We start from the raw sequence: 22,523 nt of genomic DNA, 5'->3' as shown, positions 1-22,523 counted from the left end.
GTACCTCTTTTCTCTGAAATCTCTCTCGCCGTTGGACAGAAGGAAACCGCGTCACTAACATGGGATATATAGCTGCGGGCACACGTTCTCGACGAAAATGTGCGAGAACATATTTTTGTATGGCCCACCTTTGACTGACACTCTCTTTGACGGCCTTGTCTTGAGGTGTTGACATCGGAAAGAATAAATATAATCGATATAGCTTATTCCTTTGTCAAGACTGGGCTCTTTGGGCGACACGGCTCATTTAATAAATGTATATCGCTTTTAGTATTTCTTTCACACACATTGATTGTATCCTTCCTTCAACAAAAAGGAAACGCTGAGAAAATCACACGTGCAGATTTCTTGGACAGAAACATAACACGACGGAAATTGTACGTTTCGTATGCGTTGCGAAATGATTCGACTCGCTCCGGGTACACATTACGAGAGGAATTATAGCCGAACACGCAAAACACGCGTGTCTCGAAAGCGCCGGGCAGCTTGATGCAAAGTCACCATTAATACCTATTAAGATCCGATGAGGGACGTGCACGCGTTTCGCTCACGAAGCACGAATAGAGAACCCCTTGTACCAGCCACGTCCTGTCGACTAACAAGGCGAAATTAGTCGTGAAATAAATCTAGTCTGTTTTAGAACGTGGTATCCGCGGCAGGAGGGCGGGGGATAGAACCTATTAGTACGGTACCGCCCCTCAATCAACAGCAGTTAAGGATGACCGTGTGCCAAGCTCATAGTCCTCCGATCGTTCGGATTGACGACTTTTGCGACGGTTCGCACACCTTCGGCGTCATCGAGAAAAGGAAAGTTGATCGGACGCGATTGATGTATGAAAAGAAAATTACATGTGTACGCGTAAATGTGCGCGAGTAATCGCGGATTTCACTCTCGTGATATTTCTCCTTTTGCAAAATATTCACAGCCAATTTTCCACAATAATAGTTTAAACTTAAAGTTGAGTTTAAACTCTGTTTAAGTCATCAAACACATTATTGCAATAAAGTTTAGACTTGAATCTAAATTTAAACTATTGTTGGAAAGTTGACCCTTAATATTTTGCAAAAAGTAAACATGGCGAGCGTGAAATTGTCGTTGCTGAGAATTAGATTCACGATTACTCGTGGCTCCCGCACTTTTATAGCGCGCATATAATGTATTTTTTCTCTGTTTTTGCTTCGTGTAAAAGTGCGACAACTTTCGCGAACGCGATAATTATTCGAGGGCGCGGCGCTGATCGTTATGTTCTTGAACGAAACACGTCCGCTCGAGTCACACGTAGTCGATATAACGGACGATCCGTTTCCAAGGATGCCACGGGTGATCCTCCGAGGACCACTCAGCTTTGGGAGCCTCTTGTCTCGACATTACTGAAAGTTGTCTTGATGGTCACTAGGAATGTAGCGGGAGGACGCCTTCGGGCATTCGAGGATAGCGGCGAGACGGAAGATCGGAGGAGGACAGGGCGAGTCAGATAGCGGGTGATGAAGAAGAATGGAGACGGCGAGTAGCGGAGACTCCCTCTAACAGCGGGATGCGGGCGCACTGTCCTAATTACAACGAGGCCTTTTATTTTTTCCTCCAGCTGAAAGGAGCCGAAGTATTTGCCCGCGGCGATGGCGATGGCGATGGCAGGTAGGGGGCAGCGGCGGGGCCTAGACGAACCGCTCTCGGGACTCATTTGGAGCAAAGTGCAAAAGGATCGCCGGCACATCGCCGCCGTCATTGACGACGAGCGAACAAGCAAGGATGAGCCAAAGAATGGTGTAGGATCGGAGTAGGAATGGAGGAGAAGAACCGTAGTGCGCGCTCTCTGGTGAAAAAAAGCGCCGCGGTTTTCAGCAGCCATTCATAGCGCCGACCGATATATTTTCGGTCTCTTCTCACGGCTCATTCATATCTCGTCGTGTGAGACTCGATCGACGATCCCTATATGCGCCGACGGCGAAGGCAAGAAGGGAGCCTCTCTTCTACAACGCGCACTTCCTCGTTTCCGTAAATTTCTCGTACACTGAGAAGAAATACTTGAAAATTTACATGTGGTACATATTCAGATTTATTCACAGAAATAAGTTTTATTTCACAAAAATAAATCTTGCTTCATAGAAATAAACTTTGTATGCCACGAGTAAAATTTGAAGTGTTTCTTCTCAGTGTACATTCCGGACTTTTCGGATTCAGTTACGGAGGACTCGTCGGCTACTGTTCTCCGTGTCATATTTAGTTCTTGGTTTTACAAAATGATTTGATTTCTATATATCGAGTAGCAGAAAATTTTTTTTCGAGAACGTCGTATCTCGCTATTTTAGAGAGGCTTCGTTTTCCTATAGAAAAATTGTATCGTCCTCCCGCCGTCAAACGCCGCATAGGAAGATGAGCTAACGATCTTAATGGCTAGATAAAACATTGACACCTTTGCGGCGCTCAGGGGACCATCTGGACGAGGGCATGAAAGGGAAGGCGGACAGGGATCGTCAAACACAGGGTCAGTACGAGAGAAGTGGAAATCCTTATGAGAAAGTAAGTTGGACGGGCGATGACAACGAGCTAACAGCGTGCGCAAACACGGCGGCTCGGGACAGAGCCATGCTCGAGCCGATCATCATGTACTTACGCGTTTCCTCTCAAACATCGACAACGTCGACAGCTCCAGACACGACATCGGACACTGATCATGGGAAAAGACAAATCCCGTTTGCTCAAGTCGGAATGCGCGACTCGAATGCTCTCGGGCAACGCGTGCCCATCATCATGACAGTCGTCTCTTATTGATATGCTCGCTTAACGATAAATCATAAAATGTCCGTGAAACACACACGTCACTAGAAAGACGTATCCTCAAGATGGACCTATGCTCGTTTGCGCGAATATGTCAAAGAGAATAAACAAGCCAAAGTCGTTGACTTCGCAGTTATATGACTCTTCAGCAAACTCTTGTATCTGCGACTATTTTCTAACCGTACGAGAAGTCACGCGGAAGGCAGAAAGACAGAACGCTGCTGAGATCTACCGTAGATTTCAATAGCAAAAAGACGTGAAGATGAAATCGTGAAATCGTTTATTGGGTTTCGGCGGAATTTCGAGTTATTTTTAATAAGCATCGCTTGTAGTATTCGTTGTTTCAGTCCCACACACAAATAAGTCTCGTTAATAGCATTAATGAAATTTAATAAAATCTTAATTATAATAGTTACTATTAATTAGTTAATAAAATCTTAATATCAAGTGTCTATTATAAACTATGTGCATGTATAAATATCATTGAGAACTTCAAATCATTGATTAGAAAGCATTTTGGACGACGATCATACTTGAAATTATCGTGACAGAATTTTCGTTGGAGAACTCGGGCGGTTGAATCTGTTGCTTGCATTCTGACGTGACATAGAGAACCGTTAATTATGCTATTGTTTCTTCCTTCAACGATCTCAAGCTAGTAAGATATGAGAAACTTGTATTGTTGCTGTGGATTACCTGAGTCGTCATTTAGTAACCTTTCTCCTACTTGCGTCTTGGAATCCTCACGTAACATTTCTTAAATACAGCCAGCCTTGTTATTTATATTCCAAAAAGTTCACAAAATCTTCATAGATGTTGAACGCTTGGAGATGCCATTCGGTTTGTCAGATAAGTACGCATTGTTCATCTGGTATAATAGGTTGCGGGATGTCTCTCTCGGTAATGGTATCCTCCATTCCATTAACTTGCATTTCACAGAAGATTTGAAATATTAACCTGCTGAAAATGTTTAGCAACTTGTGTATATCAACATATAAATTTTGTTCATTATTATCGTTGTTGATTATTCGAAGTCGGTTTTAACATCCGCGAAGTGCTTACCAAAGAGATCCCTAGTTTTTAGATTATCTCTTCGATACCTGTTGCGAATTTTTGTAGATACTCGTAAGTGTTTTGGAGAATCATGTCAATCTAAAAATAAAATAAGCTTTTTTTATTTACGTGATTGCTCATTGTAGAAATATGTACATGTGCCGACAAATTTTGTCGTGATGGTGTTCCGCGTTCTAAACCGCTTTTGAGAATGAATTTTTTTTTATAATTAATTATACAGAGTGTAATGGCATTAGGAAGGAAAAATGGAGGAGATGGTAAGTTGAAACAATAACAGCACTCGATGTTGAGTGGTCTTTGGTTTAATATGATACAACAGAGCGGACATTCTGAAGAGAGAAGTCCGTATGCATATTACATATCCACATGTAATTTTATAGTCTATATCTTATCACTATATTATACTATTTTATCGAATTGATCTATATACAGTGTGTGTGTATGTGTGTATACACAAAAATGATGGCTGATGTACATTTAATTTATTTGTATCGCAAGGTTTATGGAACGCACCACTTCGAGAGAAAATTTTGTTACGCGTTATTCTTCAATCTTTTTTTCATAAGATCTCATAGTGATACTCATCTTCACTCCTCTAATTATATTATATATTACATAATAAAATAGTATTTTTACATATGCTATTGATTCATTAGTAATAAATTAATTATATATGTGCATTTCTAAATTAATAAATACTACACTTAATAGTATTAATTAATTTTATTATTAACCGAAATGTTTAAGATCGTGTATGATTTCCCATGCCTTTAAATTGTCCGTGCGTTCCATAATTATATAACTGTACAAGTTTGGAAAAGGGACGCAGAGATCGATTGAAGACATATGAGAGAGACATTCTTTCTTTCTGTTTTTATTGCCCTTTCTTCTGTCTCCTTTTTTATCTCGAAACGGAAGCAAACAATCTGTCGATCCGACGATAAACAATGAATCAGATTGGAGATACTCTACGATGCATATCACAGACGCGATGATACGATAACAAAAAAATACATTCAACGCATTGCACGTGTGCATATAAATAACGATTTTCGCATTAAAATGATAACTGCACACCCATGAAGGCAATTGTACGTATGATTTATGATAAGCTTACGGGCCGCTACTGAGGAGAGAATTAATGACGATATAACATCAGAATGCATTTTTATTTGATAGATGATCGGACAGTGACTTTTCCAGAGTGACATAATAAGTACCAACAATATTCTTCCGTTTTATCACTTTCGGAGACTGTCGGCTCTAGGGTGTGCTACGAGATATATTCTTTGATTCGTCGTTCGTACTCGACGATAGAGTATAAAAATATACATTGTACGTGTGTATAAAGATATGTCCGACAATCGTAACGCAACGTCACAGATAGAGAATTATGACTAAACTTAGATTAAAGTCATACACAACAAAGGGAATCTGGCGACGTGCCCCTTTAGCCAACAGTCTTTAACAGTCTTGCGTATCGCTAAATCGAAAGCAAAAAAGTCGATATCTCTAAAAAAAATGATCGTGTAAAAGAATATTTATTAAAAAAACCAGTGTCAAACATGAGTAAAACGCAATATTAGCGGCATGTCATTGCGTGCAAAGTAGTAGTGATCGGAATTGTGGAATTTATGAGCCTCGTAAAGTTTCTAGTTAGTATCGAGTCTTCATATTCTGTGTAGATAGACGCGCGATGGACGCGCGCACCACCATCCAGAGTGTGATATTGTAATAATAATATTAATAGTTTTAACTACATGTGAGAGAGAAAGAGATATGTTCTTCTGTACGCTAGTCACTTTTAAGCTCAACTAGAAACTTTAAATACAATACGGACGTGTAAAAAAAAACCTTTATAAAAATAAAATAAATAATCTGAATAAATATAAATATATACTAATATTACGGAGTCAATAAATTATTATGTAGGATTTTTATGGGAAGGGTAGTAGGGAGCGTATGAATTGTGTGCTCGCGCAGAAATACCTCTTTAGTGATGTCGTTCGTGACACTCTCATGTATATGTGTGTGTGTGTATGTGTGTGTGTGTGTGCACAGTGTGCACACGTATACGCGCGATTTTCTCTATTCATGAATCACGAGTGGCCCGGATTACGGCGTGAATACTGCGTTTGATTAGGAACCCAACCGACGCTACGATTGACTTCTTTTCTCTCTATACTACATATAAACATAACTATATCGTACACTTCAACCCATAGTTACTTTCTACTATACACTCTTGAGGCACACAAAGAAAAATACCTAATATCAGATATTACAAGTGGCCAAGTGTCGAGACACGTGCGAATGAAAACATTGTCCAGGTGATCGCACTGGACTATTCGACTTGAGATTTTCTGCGACACGCGCGAAAGGCGAAAAGACAAGCCGCTGCTAAGATCTACCGTGGATTTCAGTAGCACGAGCAAAATGTCACGATGTCACGATGATAATCGTGAGATCGTTCATTAGATCCCCGCTGAATTTCAAGCTATATTCGGCAAGCGCTTCTCGAGACAGTTTCGCTTCGATCTCACATGGGTCGCTCGTACATAGTGCTCATTGCAATCGGCTTGCTCGTTTAAAGAGGTATCGCTAAGAGCCTCAGGCTACTGATAGAGAAAGCACATTGAACCGCGATCCTGCTTGAAGCACTGCGCGTTGCGTCAAGCACGATCCCGTCTGATGGACAGTTGGAAACCGTCGAAAGTGGTATCGAGAACAACAGGTATCACGTTCCTAAGATGTGAGTAACGCCGCGATGTCTCGTCGTCGCGTGCAGGACTATTTTCGTTTGAACAGCTCGAACCTGTTGCTTTCGTCTTCGCGCGATATCGAGAATCGTTAAGCATGCTCGCAGTTACGGTTATGGCGCATCGTCGCACCGAAGCCATGCTACATATGCTACTTGTGAGGGTGTGATAATGTACGTATAAATAAACGCAAGTTGCAGGCGAAAGCGAGTGGGTTAATAACGACGCGAATCAGTTTACCCTTAATGTTGACATGTTCTATCGGGGAGTGTCGAAGGAGGACGGTGGATGATAAGACTCGACAATGGCTGCCGTATGACTTCTGTCTCGCAGTTATCGTGCTGGATCGGACGGACGATCGTGACGACGTGTGTTACGTGGCGTACATCCGTCGGTTTCCACGACAATTCGATGGATCATCGTCGTCGTCGTCGGTACCAATCACGAATCGCTCGGCTTCCTTGCACCGTCATGACTTGTGAAAGTCGTCCTTCCGACGAGAAAAAATATAATCGGAAGGATCTTCTTGGATTTTTGCCACCCTCCTCCTTCAACCATCTCAAGTCAGCAGAACATGGGGTAGTTGCGGTTGTGCCGCTGCCCTGAAATGGGTGAGTCGTCGCCTCGTAACCCTTCTTCTACTTTCGCCTTGGAATCCTCAGGTGTACGCTTTATTTCTCAAATACATAAAGACTTGTTGTATGTATTCCAGAAAGTTCACGTAATCCCGGTAGATGATGAACGCTCGCAGATTCCGCTCGGTCTGCGAGGAGAGGGAGCGTTGCTCGTCCGGCATAATAGATCGCGAGACGTCTTTTGGTAACGGTGTCCCGCGCTCTACCAAACCGACTTGCACCTCGCAGAGAATCTGAAAAAGAGATACGTCGAGATATCAGAGATAGACTGATAGGTTTGCGTGCGTGATTATGATTTCTCGATCCTTGGGAAATGCTATAATTATTAATCTGAAACGCATGTCTCGTTGCGCCAAACATGTCGCGTGAAAAATCAACGTGAGAACGTTCCTGATCACTTTCAGACGAGCAGCAGCTGCCTCTCGTAAAGCTCTCTCTCAAGATCAGCTCGCGACGTCGGTGATGCATATCGAGAGTAAATAAGAAAATAGAAAAAACACAGGAAACCACGATAGGAACGCACCGAAAGCTATTCGTCGGAATGGTCGATAAAATGGTAGTTTTGTCTTTCAGCGACGATCTTTAACGTCTCTACCTTTACGTAAAACGCTCGTAAAACTTGGCAAAACGCTTTTTATCACCCTTACAACAACGGAAGGCGAAATAATTCAGGTCAATTGTGCTCTGTTAGCTGTCGCTATTGTGAAAGTCACAGTTTTTCTTTTCCACACGTTGCAGAGGAGCGATAATCCGAAAATTCGTGGTTTGACGTAATTACTAAGAGAAATGGAAAAATAAAGAGGAAGCGAGATAACGGAGATTTGATCTAGAAAATGAACTTACCGATCGAAGTTGGTCCTCGACATCCTCGAAATGCTTGCTAAAGCGACCCCCTGTGTCGCGTTGCTCCCAGACGATCTGCTCTATACCCACTGCGAATTTTTGCAGGTACTCATACGTGTTTTGAAGAGTTGTGTCGATCTAAAAATGAAACAAGCACGTTTGTTATTGATTATAAATAATATATTTATTGTTTGTTGTTGATTATAAGTAATATATACGATAACATTGCACTCATACATATGTCGCGTCGTATGCTTTGCGGAAAATAACCATCGAATGAACTATCTTCACAAAATCGTTTCTGTTATGATTGTTGATCATTGATAGAGTGTCAGACGGTTTCGCGCGGAGAAGCGACACGAAATAACGTAATCGGTCTATACGTACGGTCAACGTCTCGAGATATGCTTCATCGAGTTTCTCTCCCAACATCTTGGGTATCTCTTTCGGCCCAGGTAGCCAATCGTAGCGGGTGTCATCCCAGGTCGATTTGAACGCCGCGTTGCTACTTAAGAGAATCTGCTCCAGCTGTAAGATCGAGGAAGACAAACGTGGGCGCGATTAGATACCTCATTTCGCTCGAAAAAGGGGCCGCGAAGAAGGACACGGAGCACTATCGGGTTTCCGTATCGTCGTCCTCTCAGTATGCATAACTCCGCGGAAATATGAGAAAAATTATCGTGCGTGGGTGTCGCGTTATCGCTACGTCGTTTCGCGTATCTCACACTCGTTGCGCGCCCGAGTGGATCCGTAGTATATAAAGTAATACTACGTGACATGCATACGCGCAGACTCTCACTGCTCCGACCAAGAGTCAACGTGATTATATATAAAAAAGAAAAGAGAAAAAAATTAATCGCGCGTTAGTACAATTTATGAATAATTCGGTCCCAGTCACTCTCTTTTTCTCTTTCCTTCTTCCTTCTATCTCACTTCCACAGTTCGATCGGAAACTTTCATAAGCGGAAACATGCGATCTACTCAATACACGATGTATACTCGTGAACAGATAGATTGTCCATAATTTTTGAAATGAGTTTGTGAACTTTTATTCGTCTTATTCAATGGGAGATTCTCCCATTAAAAAAGTTCACAAGCTCATCCGAGAAATTTCGGGCGAGCCTTTCTGTTTACGGGTGTATAACGAAAAATTTCGACATTTCGTCGTGTCCGCGTCGCTGTGTATTGTTACTTTGCGAAAAGAGCGGGAAAGCAGCGTTCTCATTACGTTTCCAAGTAGCCGCGATTGCGCCAGCATCGTCGCTCGCGTTAATTTCTCGCGTTAACGCGAGGTCGGAGCGACGACTCGCTGGATGGATTTCCGCGTGTTTAGTCACCGATTATACACGTCGTGTAACATCTCGTACGCGATCAGTCTCCCGATATCCCTCGTTCCTGGTACGCGACCGTGCGAATCGCCGAATGAGTAACGCTCGCACGGTCTCGTGATCCTCGATGCGCGCGAGTGGCGCGTGGCTCGAACGGCAGCGGCGGCGGCACGCTGACTTTTCGGGAATACCGGGATGGGTCAGCTAACAAAAGTCGGATTAGTCCTTTACTCGGAAACTACTTGGAAACCCGGCCGCCGGTCGAGACACGCTAATTGTCCCATCAGGGATCGCTTACATCGAACGAGTCATTATGAATCATCCAGCCGAACCGGGAGAGGTGTGAAGGAAACAGGGAATGAGAGAAGCGTGTCGAAGCTTTAGCTTACGTCAACTCCACAGGTTCTTTTGAACCTGAAGGATCAATAGAGTATCTCAAGATAAAATGCGAGCTGTTGTCCTACCTTGATGCTACAAACTTCTTCATGTTGATTTTTCGAGAGACTTCTTTTCGAAATATTTAATATTCGCGATATTAAACCTAATTCTCCCTATCTGCATATAATTTTTACTTTTAATTTCAATATATTAATTGTATAATTTACTACTTTCATTTTTTTCCCACGTTAGAAATTTCGATAAGATTTAAAAGAGGCAAAGAGGGAGAAATTATAAGAGCAAAGATAATATTTGTGCGTCTAATAATGCCGTGCACTGATAAAAATTAAAATTTATATTTGTTACAACAGCTCTCTGTAACTCTTTGATAAAAAATGAAAAGAAGGCAGATGTCAATGAAATAATACGTGTAACTCAAAAAGCATTATTAAATGTATAAATATATACTTACAAAACATACACTGAATCCTAAATTTCGATTTCTCAGATTTCTTTATGATATCGTGACATTTAATGTAATTCTCCATTGATGATCATCTCAATCCATTTGTTAGACTTTAAGCAAATGCTGGCATTGAAAACTTAGCTGATAAGATATCGTTTTCGTTTTGTAAGCTTTGCGTTATGTAGCCAGTTGCACGGAATTATGAAAGCTTTTACACAATGGAAAGCATTTGTGATGAACCAAAGGCGTCGCTCGAGCAATCAAGGACTCAAACCAAGATAAACGTGTTAACCCTTTGAGTGCGGTGGATACATGTATGCGTCCGATGAGAGAATTTCTTCAGCATGTATTTTCGACACAAGCAACAGTTATCAATTGTTGCGACGAGTGTATATGCTCGTGCTCCTTTTACGTATCTCAACGACGTTAATAAGCGAACTTTCACTTACGACTTTTCAAGTGGTATGTTTTCTCACCGATTGACTTACATTCAACGCGATATTGCAGTTGAATTGTGTATAACATATTATATTGTTTTATATAAACATCTTTGTAATATACTAAAATATTGCGCAAGAGAGAACTAATTAAAAAAAAAATAAATTATTACAAGAGAAAAGATAATGATATAAGTAAAGAGTCAGATCGAAGGACGAATACAACAATAGTACGCGATACGCGAATAAGCATTCACGGGCCACGTGTCTCTCATAGTGAGCCTTTGGCTTTGGAGTGTGCTACGCACTCAAAGGTTTAATACGGCACATGCTGGCGGCGTTTACATGCGGAAAGACGACTCAACGTCATCGGTCATGCATCTCGAAGCAAGTGTTCGCGGCAGATAACAGATGAACGCGTTGCATGCACCTTCACCAACACAAGTATATCTTTGATCGTCAGACACATACCGTTTTACTAATATCAATTATATAGATGCTATTTCCGATATATATATTTTCTTTATATGTATCTTCTATATATATATCATCTGTGAGGTTTGGACAAGTATATGAGAAACAATATCTGTTCGCATAATAATTCATGGCGTACGTTGCCTGCAAAAAATAAATACGTGTGATGACAAATTCTGAAGACAACGCAACGGCGGCGTTGATTCGTGGCTTTCGCGAGGATAGTCCGGATGGAAGGCGGCGTCGCAGTAGTCATTCATTAAATTCATTCCCTCGTTATGGTATGTTCGATCTCGTGGGTTACCTGCGGGCACTCGTGCGCCGATCGACGATCGGCCCTTCTCACACACGCCCCGATCGTTACGAAAGCCTCCGGCAGGATACAAAGATATCTTTCCGGCCCATCACTTTGTATCGAAAAATATTAAATACGCGCGTACGGGTCGGGAGACCCGTCGATTGCGTCATTGGCTGTTATTGCTAATAATACCGAAATAACGATATCTACCGCGAAGCTCCGCGGACGTATGGCATATAAGCGGGAGGCCTGATAGGCAATTAAATCGAATTTTACGATAATTTCGTGCGAGAACGGTCTTGTAATAAATACATTAGCGGGAGTTCGCCTCTCCATCGAATTCGCCTTTTCTCCTTTCAAGTGCCGAAGGGAACTCGTTTCCATCGTCGTGCGTTTTACGACGTGTCGCTTACATTCGCACGGTGGCTCTCATTCCGCCCGAGAATCGATTACCTCGGCGATTGGCCGTTTTCTACGCGACGATCAAACGAAATCGCGCGCTATATCGCGGAGCTGGACAAACAACCGTCCCGATCCTCGCTCTACGCTCCGAGGCACTTGGATTTTCCTCACACTTTTACGCGGCAGAATACACAAACGCGAGAAGGAAAGAAAGATCAACTGCGACAAAGAGGGTGGACGGGGGCGAAGGGAAAGGTGGTGAAACGAAACAAAAAAGGGCGGTATGAAAGAAATTGTTGTCGCTAATAACCACTGGTGGCGGACAAATCTGTGGCGTGGGTCTTTTGTGCCTCGTAAAAGTCTCGTCGGCCACACTGGGGCACGAATAATCGTAAAACCGAGCTCTGGAAGCCGGCAGGAAGTAGGCTGGCAAGAGTTGGTACGGTCTGAGCGCGGCGCTGGCTGCCGAGGATCCGTCAAAATCAATTAGTCTTTCAGTCCTTTTTCTAGCGCGGCCTCGCCGACTGCACCGCTTATTATAAGTTATAAAATTTTGGTGTGACGGCCTCAAGAGCCGATCGAGTCGCTCGCGAGCATGACGCGTTCCACGAGAGCGAAGCGGATAAACGAGCAAGGATGGAAATAAAGTTTCTTGATTTAGTTAGAATCCTAATGATAATTCCTGGATTCCGTCGATAATGTCCGGTAGTGAAGAACTACATTAGTCAGGCGGATCGTTTAGCCTTTCCTAATGTAGGATGTCGGAAGTGCGTCGTCGTTAACCTTTCAGTAGGTGTGTGCCGTTTTAACCTTCCTTTGGACACCTGGTCTAGCGCTGTACACGAGAAGAAAATCCCGATTCGGACAACTGAATAAGAACCAGATGAAGATTCAGTCACGTGTAATGACATTTTTATTACCTCGAACGCGAAAAATTTCTTATCCAAGATTTCAGGCATTTTTTCTACACAAAAGAGAAAATTTTATAATAAAAATTGCTATAAAGGATTTTGTCATCGAGAAATAAATCGACATAATAATTCACTATTTTTGCATTCATATGTGCTACTTGTATCTTAGGAACTAATATGTTCTGTATTAAAACTATTTTTCTAGCAAAATTTATAGTGTTAGGTAACAAGGTAGACTTTACTGACAACAGCCTGTTACTGGGCTACTATAAACATAGTAAAATTAAAAAGAATTTATACGAAGAAAAGAATTATCAATGTTCTCTTCATGTACAGTCTAGTTTTTCATCTGATTCTTGTCACATCGGAAAATTCAGATTTATTAGCGGGAAATATCTTTTTCCATGTATATGTATACTCAAGATGTGTTCTTTTAAAAAATGCATATAATATAATCAATAGGCTTTGTATATTACAAGAAACGATGACTAATGAGACATGCAGCCTTCAAATTACACTTGTGGACTATGTGCCTGATGAAGGGTTAATGCTGTATCACAACGTCATTCGGGCGAGCGTTTACGGTGAAAGTGACGCGTGTGATATTGACGTTGTCTCGCTCGTTCCGGAAAGTTTTAACAACTTGATGGAGCCGGTCAAGGATCCACGGTGACGGTCACGCGCGTTCGGAAAGTGTCATCGTGCAGAGGTGCGATGCAAATGAACGTCGTGGCGCGATAGCGCACCGTGGTGGGAGATATATGTCGTATGTATCGAGGCGAGTACATGCACTGGCAGGTTGTGTATCCGGTCTGGGCTTTAGTATGCAGGCGGTGCGCCCGCGTGTGGCGTATAGGTGCCCACGCACAGTGGAGAGGGGCAGCTTCCGATTCTGATTTATTGGAATCCTCCGCTTCCGATATTTTATCCGATTCCTGCACGTACACACCGGCGAGACCGTGCACGCGCGAAGACGCCGGCGTTGTCCGTTGTCGCGTTCGCGACGAATCGCAAACAGTCCGAGCACTCGGACTTTTAGGATTACAGGCGGCGTGCAAGGACGTACGATGAACCGCCAACGCGTCACGGCGACGGGGGCCTTCCAGACGCGCAGAATAGAACAGAATGGAATCAAAATGACGAAGACATGAAAGTAACGGATAAATTCGTGTTCAATAATTCTTTTATCTCTTTGAGATAAATTCTTTTATCTCTTTTATCCCCTGGGAAATCGTTTCTTCGCGAAACGTAAACGAAATCGCGAGATGTCGCATCTGTCGCAAGCTCTCCTCGCTTTCGCGTCACAAGCTCGCCGTGAACGACTTACGCATCGTTCATAAGACTTCCGTCGTTCCCGGTACCCTCGGCTAATCTTACTTCTTTCTCTCTGCTGGTGAGCAGTTGACGCTGAACCGATAACAAGCGCTGGAAGGTGAAGTCATTGGACCAGCAGACAGTGTGTCGCCGCGAGTCGATATCACGGCAGGGGTGCCCCTGGGGGGCTCTCAGCTCCGCCGCTCGAGTTCACACTCGCGAGGAACCTGACTCTCTTTCTTCCTTTCTCTTCTTCTTTCTCTCTCCCTCTCTCTTTCTCTCTCTTTCCTCCTTGTCACCATGCACGGCTATGACTTCACTCGTTTTCCACGTCGCCTATTATATCTTGCGAGATATTTACACGTGTGCGATTTATTGTCTTTCTCAGCAAAGGGTGGGAGCGAGTTTACGGCTCGTACGATATCGGATTATGCGCTGACGTAGAAAACACCGGTATCTGGTATCGTTCTGTTCGCGATGATGTAACGGGGACGCTCTCTAGACCGCCTTCGGCAACGGCCGTAGGGCGAGACGGACGGACCCTGTAATGCAAGGAGGCACAAGTACCCTTTCTCGATGCACGCGACGAATGCTAATTCACTCGGTCATACACTCGCGTCGCATCGCCTGGGTAAACACCTACTTCGCGCGAGCTGAGCGGAAGGGGGGTCTTTGTCTTCTGGTCTTGACCGATGTTGTTCAGCAGGTTTTTTTTACTCCTGAGTACCATCGTTTGACAAAATGCGGCTGTTTAGCGTCTAACAATCACCGCTGCTCTCTTGCTTCCTGTTTGAGTTTCCGCGATATTGGGATACGGTCGAGGTACGCGAGAGACACGAGAAGAGAGGAATCGCGTTGTCTCGATTGTTGGACCGCGCGCAAAAATGATCGGTTTTTCTCGAAAAGTGAAGAATTCCGCACGCGAAACATCGCCTTTGCCCCTTTACTCGTTGCCGTTCGATTTGGTCTTTTTTTTTACGGTTCGCTTCTAGAGAGGAACCTTGAGGAGCCGCTCGGGTCCGGTGCGTGATTTATTGTCCTTGGAGAGAGGTAATAAGGTACGATTGGTTGAGAAGATTCTTTCGAAACGAAAATCTCTCGCAGTTGTATTTATCTATCTATCTCGTAAGAACGATTATCTGCTGAATCCAAGCCATGTCTTGTCGATTCTTCTTTCATGAGAACAACAGCAAAACGATAGGTGACTCGGAAATCCTAATAGATAAAGATATCTTCCTTCTCACAGCCCTGATTTGAACGTTTTCATACTTTCTATATTTCTTGGAATACGATAACGTTTACTTCATTGGAAACAATTAATATATTATAAAATAATAATAATTTTATTCGTACAAATTAAGAAAAGAAATAATATTACAAAGTACGCAATAATAGTATTAAAAAAATGGATTGCTGATAATGATACACGAATAAGAGAAATTTTACTCCGAGATATTATCCAAATTTTCAAAATTGCTGGCAAATCTCGATGTATGATTATGATTAAATCAGAAGGGAAATACGAGCTGTAATTAAAAGTTCTTTTGTCAAATATGCAGACTTATTTTCCCTGAATACGCGTATGTTTGTATCTGAAGCGAAATACATCGATTCCAAAATATTCGCGTTGCGCATGCAAAAAAGCGAGGAGCGTAAAAGCGGGATATCAAAGCATGTTGGTTAACAAAGCGATCGGCACGAAGACGCGGCACGTTTTGCAAGATCGAGATCTCTTTCGTAGGTCTATGCGACTCATGGATCTACGACGGACGGCCGGAAGTACTACCATAACTGCCTTCCGCTCGAGGTTCTCTCGCTCTATCCGATCCCCTCCCAGAAGTCACGCCGATAATTATTGCCGCTACGATCGATCGTCCGTTTGAACTGTCGATATTTCACGTATGGGAATAAGGCACGTCGCGGTCTGTCGAGATATACGCGGACCGTGAAAATTCGGAAATGAGGGAAGAAACGCCGCGAGACGCTTGTTACCTCGCGGAATCGCACCGATAGATAGTATGTACGTTACTTACGTAGTCATCGCGCAAAATGCGCGCGTGTGTTAATGCCGTTTTCGCCTGCGTCTCTATTTGCGACAAGAGCTGTGCGTCTCCTATTTGCACCACGTCCACAGTAGAGTCAACGTAGTAGTCGCCGGACAGGCCACATGGGTTCACCCACTTGGGAGTGCTGTTCATTCGGTCGTCGTCGTCCGTCATTCTTGGAGCGCTGTGCACTGCTCCGATGAAGCAGCACGTCCAAATAAATAATCCTGAAAGCAAAGAGAATCGCGTTCGATTTTTCTTCTCGTGACATTCAATTTTTAAGCTTAAGTACATAAGAACACTCCTTTGACCGATGCCACTGAGTACGCTGGTAAATTAATTCTTATTCATAAGTTAAATGTGCGGGAAAACTCGTGCATTTTCCTTCTTTCGACCGACATTCCGCTAATGAAAAATAACATTTGCTGACGCACTGGAATACAAGTCAGATCGATGGACGGATCGCGTGGACGCGTTCCCTTCTCTGATCCTTCGCGTACGTGAGGCCCGTCCCGTATATGTCGCGTTTTTCGCGTCACGATACACACTCGCGGGTGTGGCGTGCGATAGAGGAAGTCTCGCCAACGGAGAAATCGACGAAACAGTTACGTTAATGCGATCCTGCCGCGTGACACGATCCGCGAATTGTGAATTTGCAAATCGCGCGGGATCTCGGGCGGCCCATTTATTCCGCGCGACGGGCACTAACTCCTCGGCAGGGCATCATTAACGGAATTGTCCGCGTGCCTGCGAAAAGAAAAGACGACGGTGCACGTCTCAATGTGCGTCGGTAATCAACGATTAAACGTGAAAGCCGCGAGATGCCTGCGTGAAATTATCATCGAGCTTCCGGCTCGCCGGGCCCCAGCGTTCTTCGCACGCTGTTTTCACCCTCGGGGACTCACTCGTCGATAGTGAGCGGCCAAATGGTAGATTCCGATCGGGGCCGTCTTATGATCATCCGGCAGTTTCGGGATCACCGCTCGTCGAATTACGTCCCCGCGAATTCGTCGTCGCATTATTACGCGAGTTACGACCCTTGATGAGGGGCCTCGGATCACGTGCAGCGTGTACGACGACAAACCATCAACAGTTGCGCACGCATTTGGAGGACGTTATAACGACGGCCGTATACGATGCGTGTTGTCTGCATTTAATCCGTGCCCCTGCCAACCCCCTCGCAGCTTCGCTGCGGTTGCGCGAGAGAGCCTCCGAAAAATCGAATGCCGATCGTGCGTTGTCGGATGAAATGTAACGTTCTCGCTCCCACGAACGTGCCGTTCCGCCGTTTGTCAGCGCTGCCGGACGTCAATCTGTCGAGAACGTCGCTTTTACAACCGAAACTTGTCCCTCGCATGCTAACGAACTACCGTTCGAGAGGATAACGCATGTAACGGGGACGAATTAATGATCGAAATTAATTCCTCCTGCTGATCAGTCTTGCTGTTATTCAGCAGGATTCGCCGCATTTCTAAAATATCAGACATGGCTAACGCGGTAGTTTGCTAAGCGGAGGAGGACACGGGGTATTGAAATTTCGCCGGATGGGACGAGCAGAGGCGCGCTCTGCCGAAAGCCGGAGGTGCGCGTCGTGCCATCTACGAGACGTTAACGAATTTCATTTTAATGTGAACGAACGAACGCACGCTGCAACGCAGTCGGCGGACGCGCCGCACGGACGGAAGGGAGACAGAAGCGCAGACGGAGAAAGAGCGGCGAGATGCTGGAGAAAACGAGGAGCGGGACGGGGCCGCGTAGGGAGACGCCTCGAACACTTAACGCATATTAATGAGCGGCTCTTAAGTGCGTTCTGCGTCGCGATGAGAGAGCAATTTGCCGCGGGGAAGTTTGCGCCCCAAAGTGACGCTGCAGAACCGCGCTTCCGATTTCGTTGGAGGATGCACCACCTGTTTGCGAAAATGCGAGAAAGAGAAAGAGCGCGACGACGGTGCGCTTCAACGCCGCGTTCAATCGTGCGATTTGCGTCGGGACACGCATTCATAGGCGGGTCATCGCGAAACGAGAAACGGCAGGTCATCGGCACGTGAACTGGCCTGTCGCAGCGCATTACCGTCGCGATTATGGTACATTGAGAAAAAAGTTTAGTGTAGTCGTGTAGTGTGTGGAAGAATTATTGCTACAACTGTTTCTGTAGTAAATATTATTGCAATATTAGTGATATAACAGACTTTTATATACATATTGCTACTATTTTTTCTGTTAGAATAACAGGAAAATATATCCGACTGGAAGTTTACCCCACGGTCCTTATCAGGTTGATTCTAATCAGTCGTCTGATTTGTATAAGATAATATTATCGGGTCGTAATTATTAATGATCCTTGTTATTGCCACGCTGCATTACATGCTGATTTATCAAGATCTAAATAATTGAATGGGGTTTGCCTGATATAAACTGTGAATGAACTGTGAATGAAGTTTCAATCGGATAGTTGATTTCGAAAATGATTGAAATTTTCATGAGATCAAGCATCTTTTCTTTCAGTATACGTACACAGACCAACATCATGTAATAGCCTTGACATATGGAGTCATATTATTTTAAGATGTTTTTTTTTCCAAAAGTAATACATTATACTCTTTAATAAGGTATAACTTCATATGTTAAGACTATTATATGAAGGTCAGTGCGCAATCATGTAGGCGCGTTTCATTTATTTTCTCCCTTTTTTCTCCTCTTGTTTTCGTAATTGGTTGCTGCGTAATATGTCGCGTCAATAAAAGTGTCCGTTCCCTAGCTTTATTTTCGTCACGGCTGGCGCAAGCGACGGCGGGGTCCGTTGAAGGCGCGAGAATCCTGACGGAGAGCGTCCAATTAATGCTCACTAATGATGTTAGGGAGAAACACGTGTGTACTTGCAGCGTACTTTTCGTCCATATACGAAAACGCCGGTGTCGCGGGAAACGACGAGAGGAGCGCTCTCGTTCTGCAGGTATTTTTATCCGCGCGTTTGTGCGCGAACCTGGCGAACGATTCGCGATCCCGATACCCGCGCGTGCGTTTCATCCGTATCTCCTTACTCGTCTCGTCCCGAGAAGCGTCGTTTACTTTCTCTTATTTCTTTAATTACCGCCTTTTTTCCCTCGCGGACGTTTAATTGCCATGCGATTAGTCTCTCCATGATCGGTCAAATTTGTCGGCAGAGAAAGGGATACGCGAATGACACGCGGCCGCACTTTCAGACGGGTTCTCGTTCTCGCAGGGAAAGAAATTCAAGCGGCCGGCCGCGATCCTACCGTTCGCAGCGCTTACTCTTGCATTTACCTAATCCAGGAACTACGCGCCGCGGACTTAATTGTTTTTCGCAGAAGTGCCATGCGTCGATATGCGGCAGAAAATTATTGTCCTCGATGTGCCAACGCCGTTGTTTTCATATTGTTCCCTTTGTTCGAGTCGAAATTTTGGTCCTGCTTTCGATCTCAATATTTCACTTAATGTCTACTTTGATACTCTGAAACCTATGTCAACCTCTGTTGATTCTAATTAACCTATCAGCTCTTCTTTAGGACACATTTGGGATTTTGTGCGTTTTCTGCCATTTGGAGGCGTGCACTGCTCCTTCAGGATGTATAAATGTTAAAAAATTCAAGTTCAAAGTAGGATTAAAATTTCAACCCGCAACATCTGTTGTGTAGATTTCCTCGTGCAACAAACATCGATTCGTCAAACGCTCGGCCGGCCGGCGGCAGACTCGTCCGTCGTATCTCTCTCTGCAAAATCTTCGTCCTAAAGATCCTCTGTAACTTAACCTTAAGCCATGTCTACGGTGTCTATGCGCGTCGCGAAGGGCCTACCTCAACGGCGATGCTCAACGACGGCGTTCCATCGAAATTCCTCGAGAGCCCGCGGACGCGTTGAAAAAAGTATGGTGCGCAAAGCTAGTGAACACCGGTGCAAAGAGCATCTCTGCTGTCGACCGGCAAGAAAGACGGTGAAAAATGCGGTAATGACGCACTGTCCTCGCATTGCTCGCGACAATTATACCCCATTACGCCCGACCCGCTACTCCCTTTTCTTCCGTTCGCGTCCGCGGACCGAGGCGCGTTGCGGTAGGTCGCGATACGCGACGCCTATATGCGTACACGTCGCTCGATTTATTGTAGATCATTTCCCGCCGATTCTCCGCGGACAGCAGATACACACACGCGCGCGCACACTTGCACACACGTGGCGGAATCCCGCTGACGGCTCGTCGATACGCCGAGGCTCGCGAGCGTTATTACCGATTCGAGAGGTTTCACGGGGGTTGACGACGATTCGTTCGATTTCATAGCGCGACGCAAGTTTCGGCATCCGACACGAGAGACATCGCGTGTCTCGGCCGCGGATCGATACCGGGGGAGAGGTCGAACCACCTGTGGCGACCGCGGCTGTTCAACAGGTGGGACTAGGCAAATGTAGCGCGTCACGGGCTTGTATGTTGTGTCGTCGCGCTCTGTCGGATTCATTCGAGGAAATTCCAAGTTACGATAATGCACTTTGTATTTGCACGAGGACTTGTGGGAGAAGCGGGCAGATCACATCGCGAACGCCCAAATAAAGAATCGATAAGGGAGACCGTTATGAGTTGCATGACTAATACGCTTAGCGGTTTGCTCGAAAATGACGTCAAACTCGCGAGAAGGAGAGAGAGAGAGAGAGGAAGAGAGACAGAGAGAATGCTACGAATGATAAATCTAGTAGAAGAGCGTCGGCCAACACGTTTGGTAATCGCGTTAACTACTAATATTTCTAGTACCGCCGATACGCAGAAGAAGACGCGCCAATTTTTGCGGAAACCACCTGCATTTCGAGTGATTCGTATCTGAATACTCGCTTACAATGTTATAAGCGTTAACGACAGAGCATTTTCGGCTTGATGTCGAGTAACGCATATCATGAATATGCGGTGAGTATCAGGGAAGTTTGATTGGAGATATAGTTTGCATTGTGCAATAAATTTTCACGATCATCTTTGGAAAAACAGTAATCAATTGAGGGAAACGCGCGCAAAGAATGATACGTCGTTAAAGTTAACGTAGGCACTTAACGCTTGCCACTGACAGTGGAAAGCGTGTCGCCAATATGCCGGTATCGTAAAATTAATATCGTTTGCCGCATAATATGAGTCAACAAGCCGGAATAGATCGAAAGTCAGCTCAAAAGTTACTATGTACAGTCGATTGCGTATGGAAGTGCCGTGTGTCGTAATATCATCCCACACTGAGAAAAAATACCGTTTGTATTTGTAACTATAATCACATAGAGAAATAATTACTGTAAATTATAATCAAAACCATCTTTTAATTAATTCTTTTTATAATAGTAATAACAACCTTTATGTGCATACTATTATTACCATTTTCGTGTTAGAATACCAAAAATATGGCTGATACCAAAAATCGTTATACTTTCAGTTGGATCAGTCATTTTTCCTTTCAATGCAGTAACGAATGGTAGCTCGAGAGAGCATCATTGTTGATAAAAAAATATATATGTATACCTTCTGTAGATTCTCACACAAATAATGTATGAGCAAAGCGAATTGACTCATAAGTGTCGCATGCAGCAACAGGACAGCATTACGTAATTATTTTAGCAATATTTTGGGTGTCGCAAACGGCAATGGTCTATCATTCGCGCGATCATTGTCGGCATTAAGGAGACATCCTCTTTCCGGCTGCAAGGCTTTCTCCGAATTGATTTGGACATCGTATCAGGATTTGCTTCATTTGCATCGAGCCCGTTTTGTGTTCGCCGCTTTGGCGCTAAGCTTTCGTAACGCCGCCGTCGCGGAAATGCACGTACTGACTTTGCGAATTCACCTGACGTCGGTGTTCCACCTGACATAGAAGTCGCGAAGCCTCGCGCCAATTCCCCCATGTGTTAATTGCAGCCCCGATGCGAGATTCCTCTGGATTATCTCGGAGCGAACCCTTGAAATCTCATTGCGCGATGTTGATTAGCCAATGGCTCGATGATGACTCGTAAAGTCGGGTAGATTACGATTTTATGTAAATGATCAATATAATTGACGGTATGTTTGACTTACTTAACCACCTGACTCGATCGCTTATAGATCTGCTTCGCCTCGCGGTGTATACTCTCCGGTGGTCGTCGGACGCCGTGGACGGACACTGCGAGTTTACTTGGGGAATCGCGTTACCCCCAAGCTTCAACCACCTCATCGTCATCGACGCCGTGGTAGCGCGGAAGTCCGCGAAACGGTCAATGAGTCTATGCGACGTAGTCCTGTCATCTCGAGTCAGTATGGCCTTGATTTCCGACCATAGTCCATTCTCAGACGCCATAGCTGTTATCGCACAACACTGGATGCAAATTGACAAACTGTCCGCACAGAATCACTATCTGTTTGACAC

At 44.3% G+C, this 22,523-nt stretch overlaps 1 protein-coding gene across 1 annotated transcript; it reads right to left on the bottom strand.

Annotated features, from left to right (window-relative positions):
* Nucleotides 1-4,139: 4,139 nt before the first annotated feature.
* Nucleotides 4,140-22,502, bottom strand: LOC116844628 (the record flags this gene model as incomplete). Its single annotated transcript, XM_032816431.1, has 5 exons — nt 4,140-7,480; nt 8,091-8,228; nt 8,478-8,618; nt 16,132-16,370; nt 22,196-22,502. Coding segments are annotated over 5 exons (1,035 nt in total), but the record flags the coding sequence as incomplete, so codon positions are not given.
* Nucleotides 22,503-22,523: the final 21 nt, after the last annotated feature.

This window comes from Odontomachus brunneus, unplaced genomic scaffold (genome assembly GCF_010583005.1).
Source record: "Odontomachus brunneus isolate Ranch 3 - 2012 unplaced genomic scaffold, Obru_v1 Obru_scaffold_044, whole genome shotgun sequence".
Taxonomy (NCBI): Eukaryota; Metazoa; Arthropoda; class Insecta; order Hymenoptera; family Formicidae; genus Odontomachus; species Odontomachus brunneus.
The sequence above is the reverse complement of the archived record's forward strand: the minus strand, read 5'-3'. Positions and strand labels throughout refer to the sequence as shown.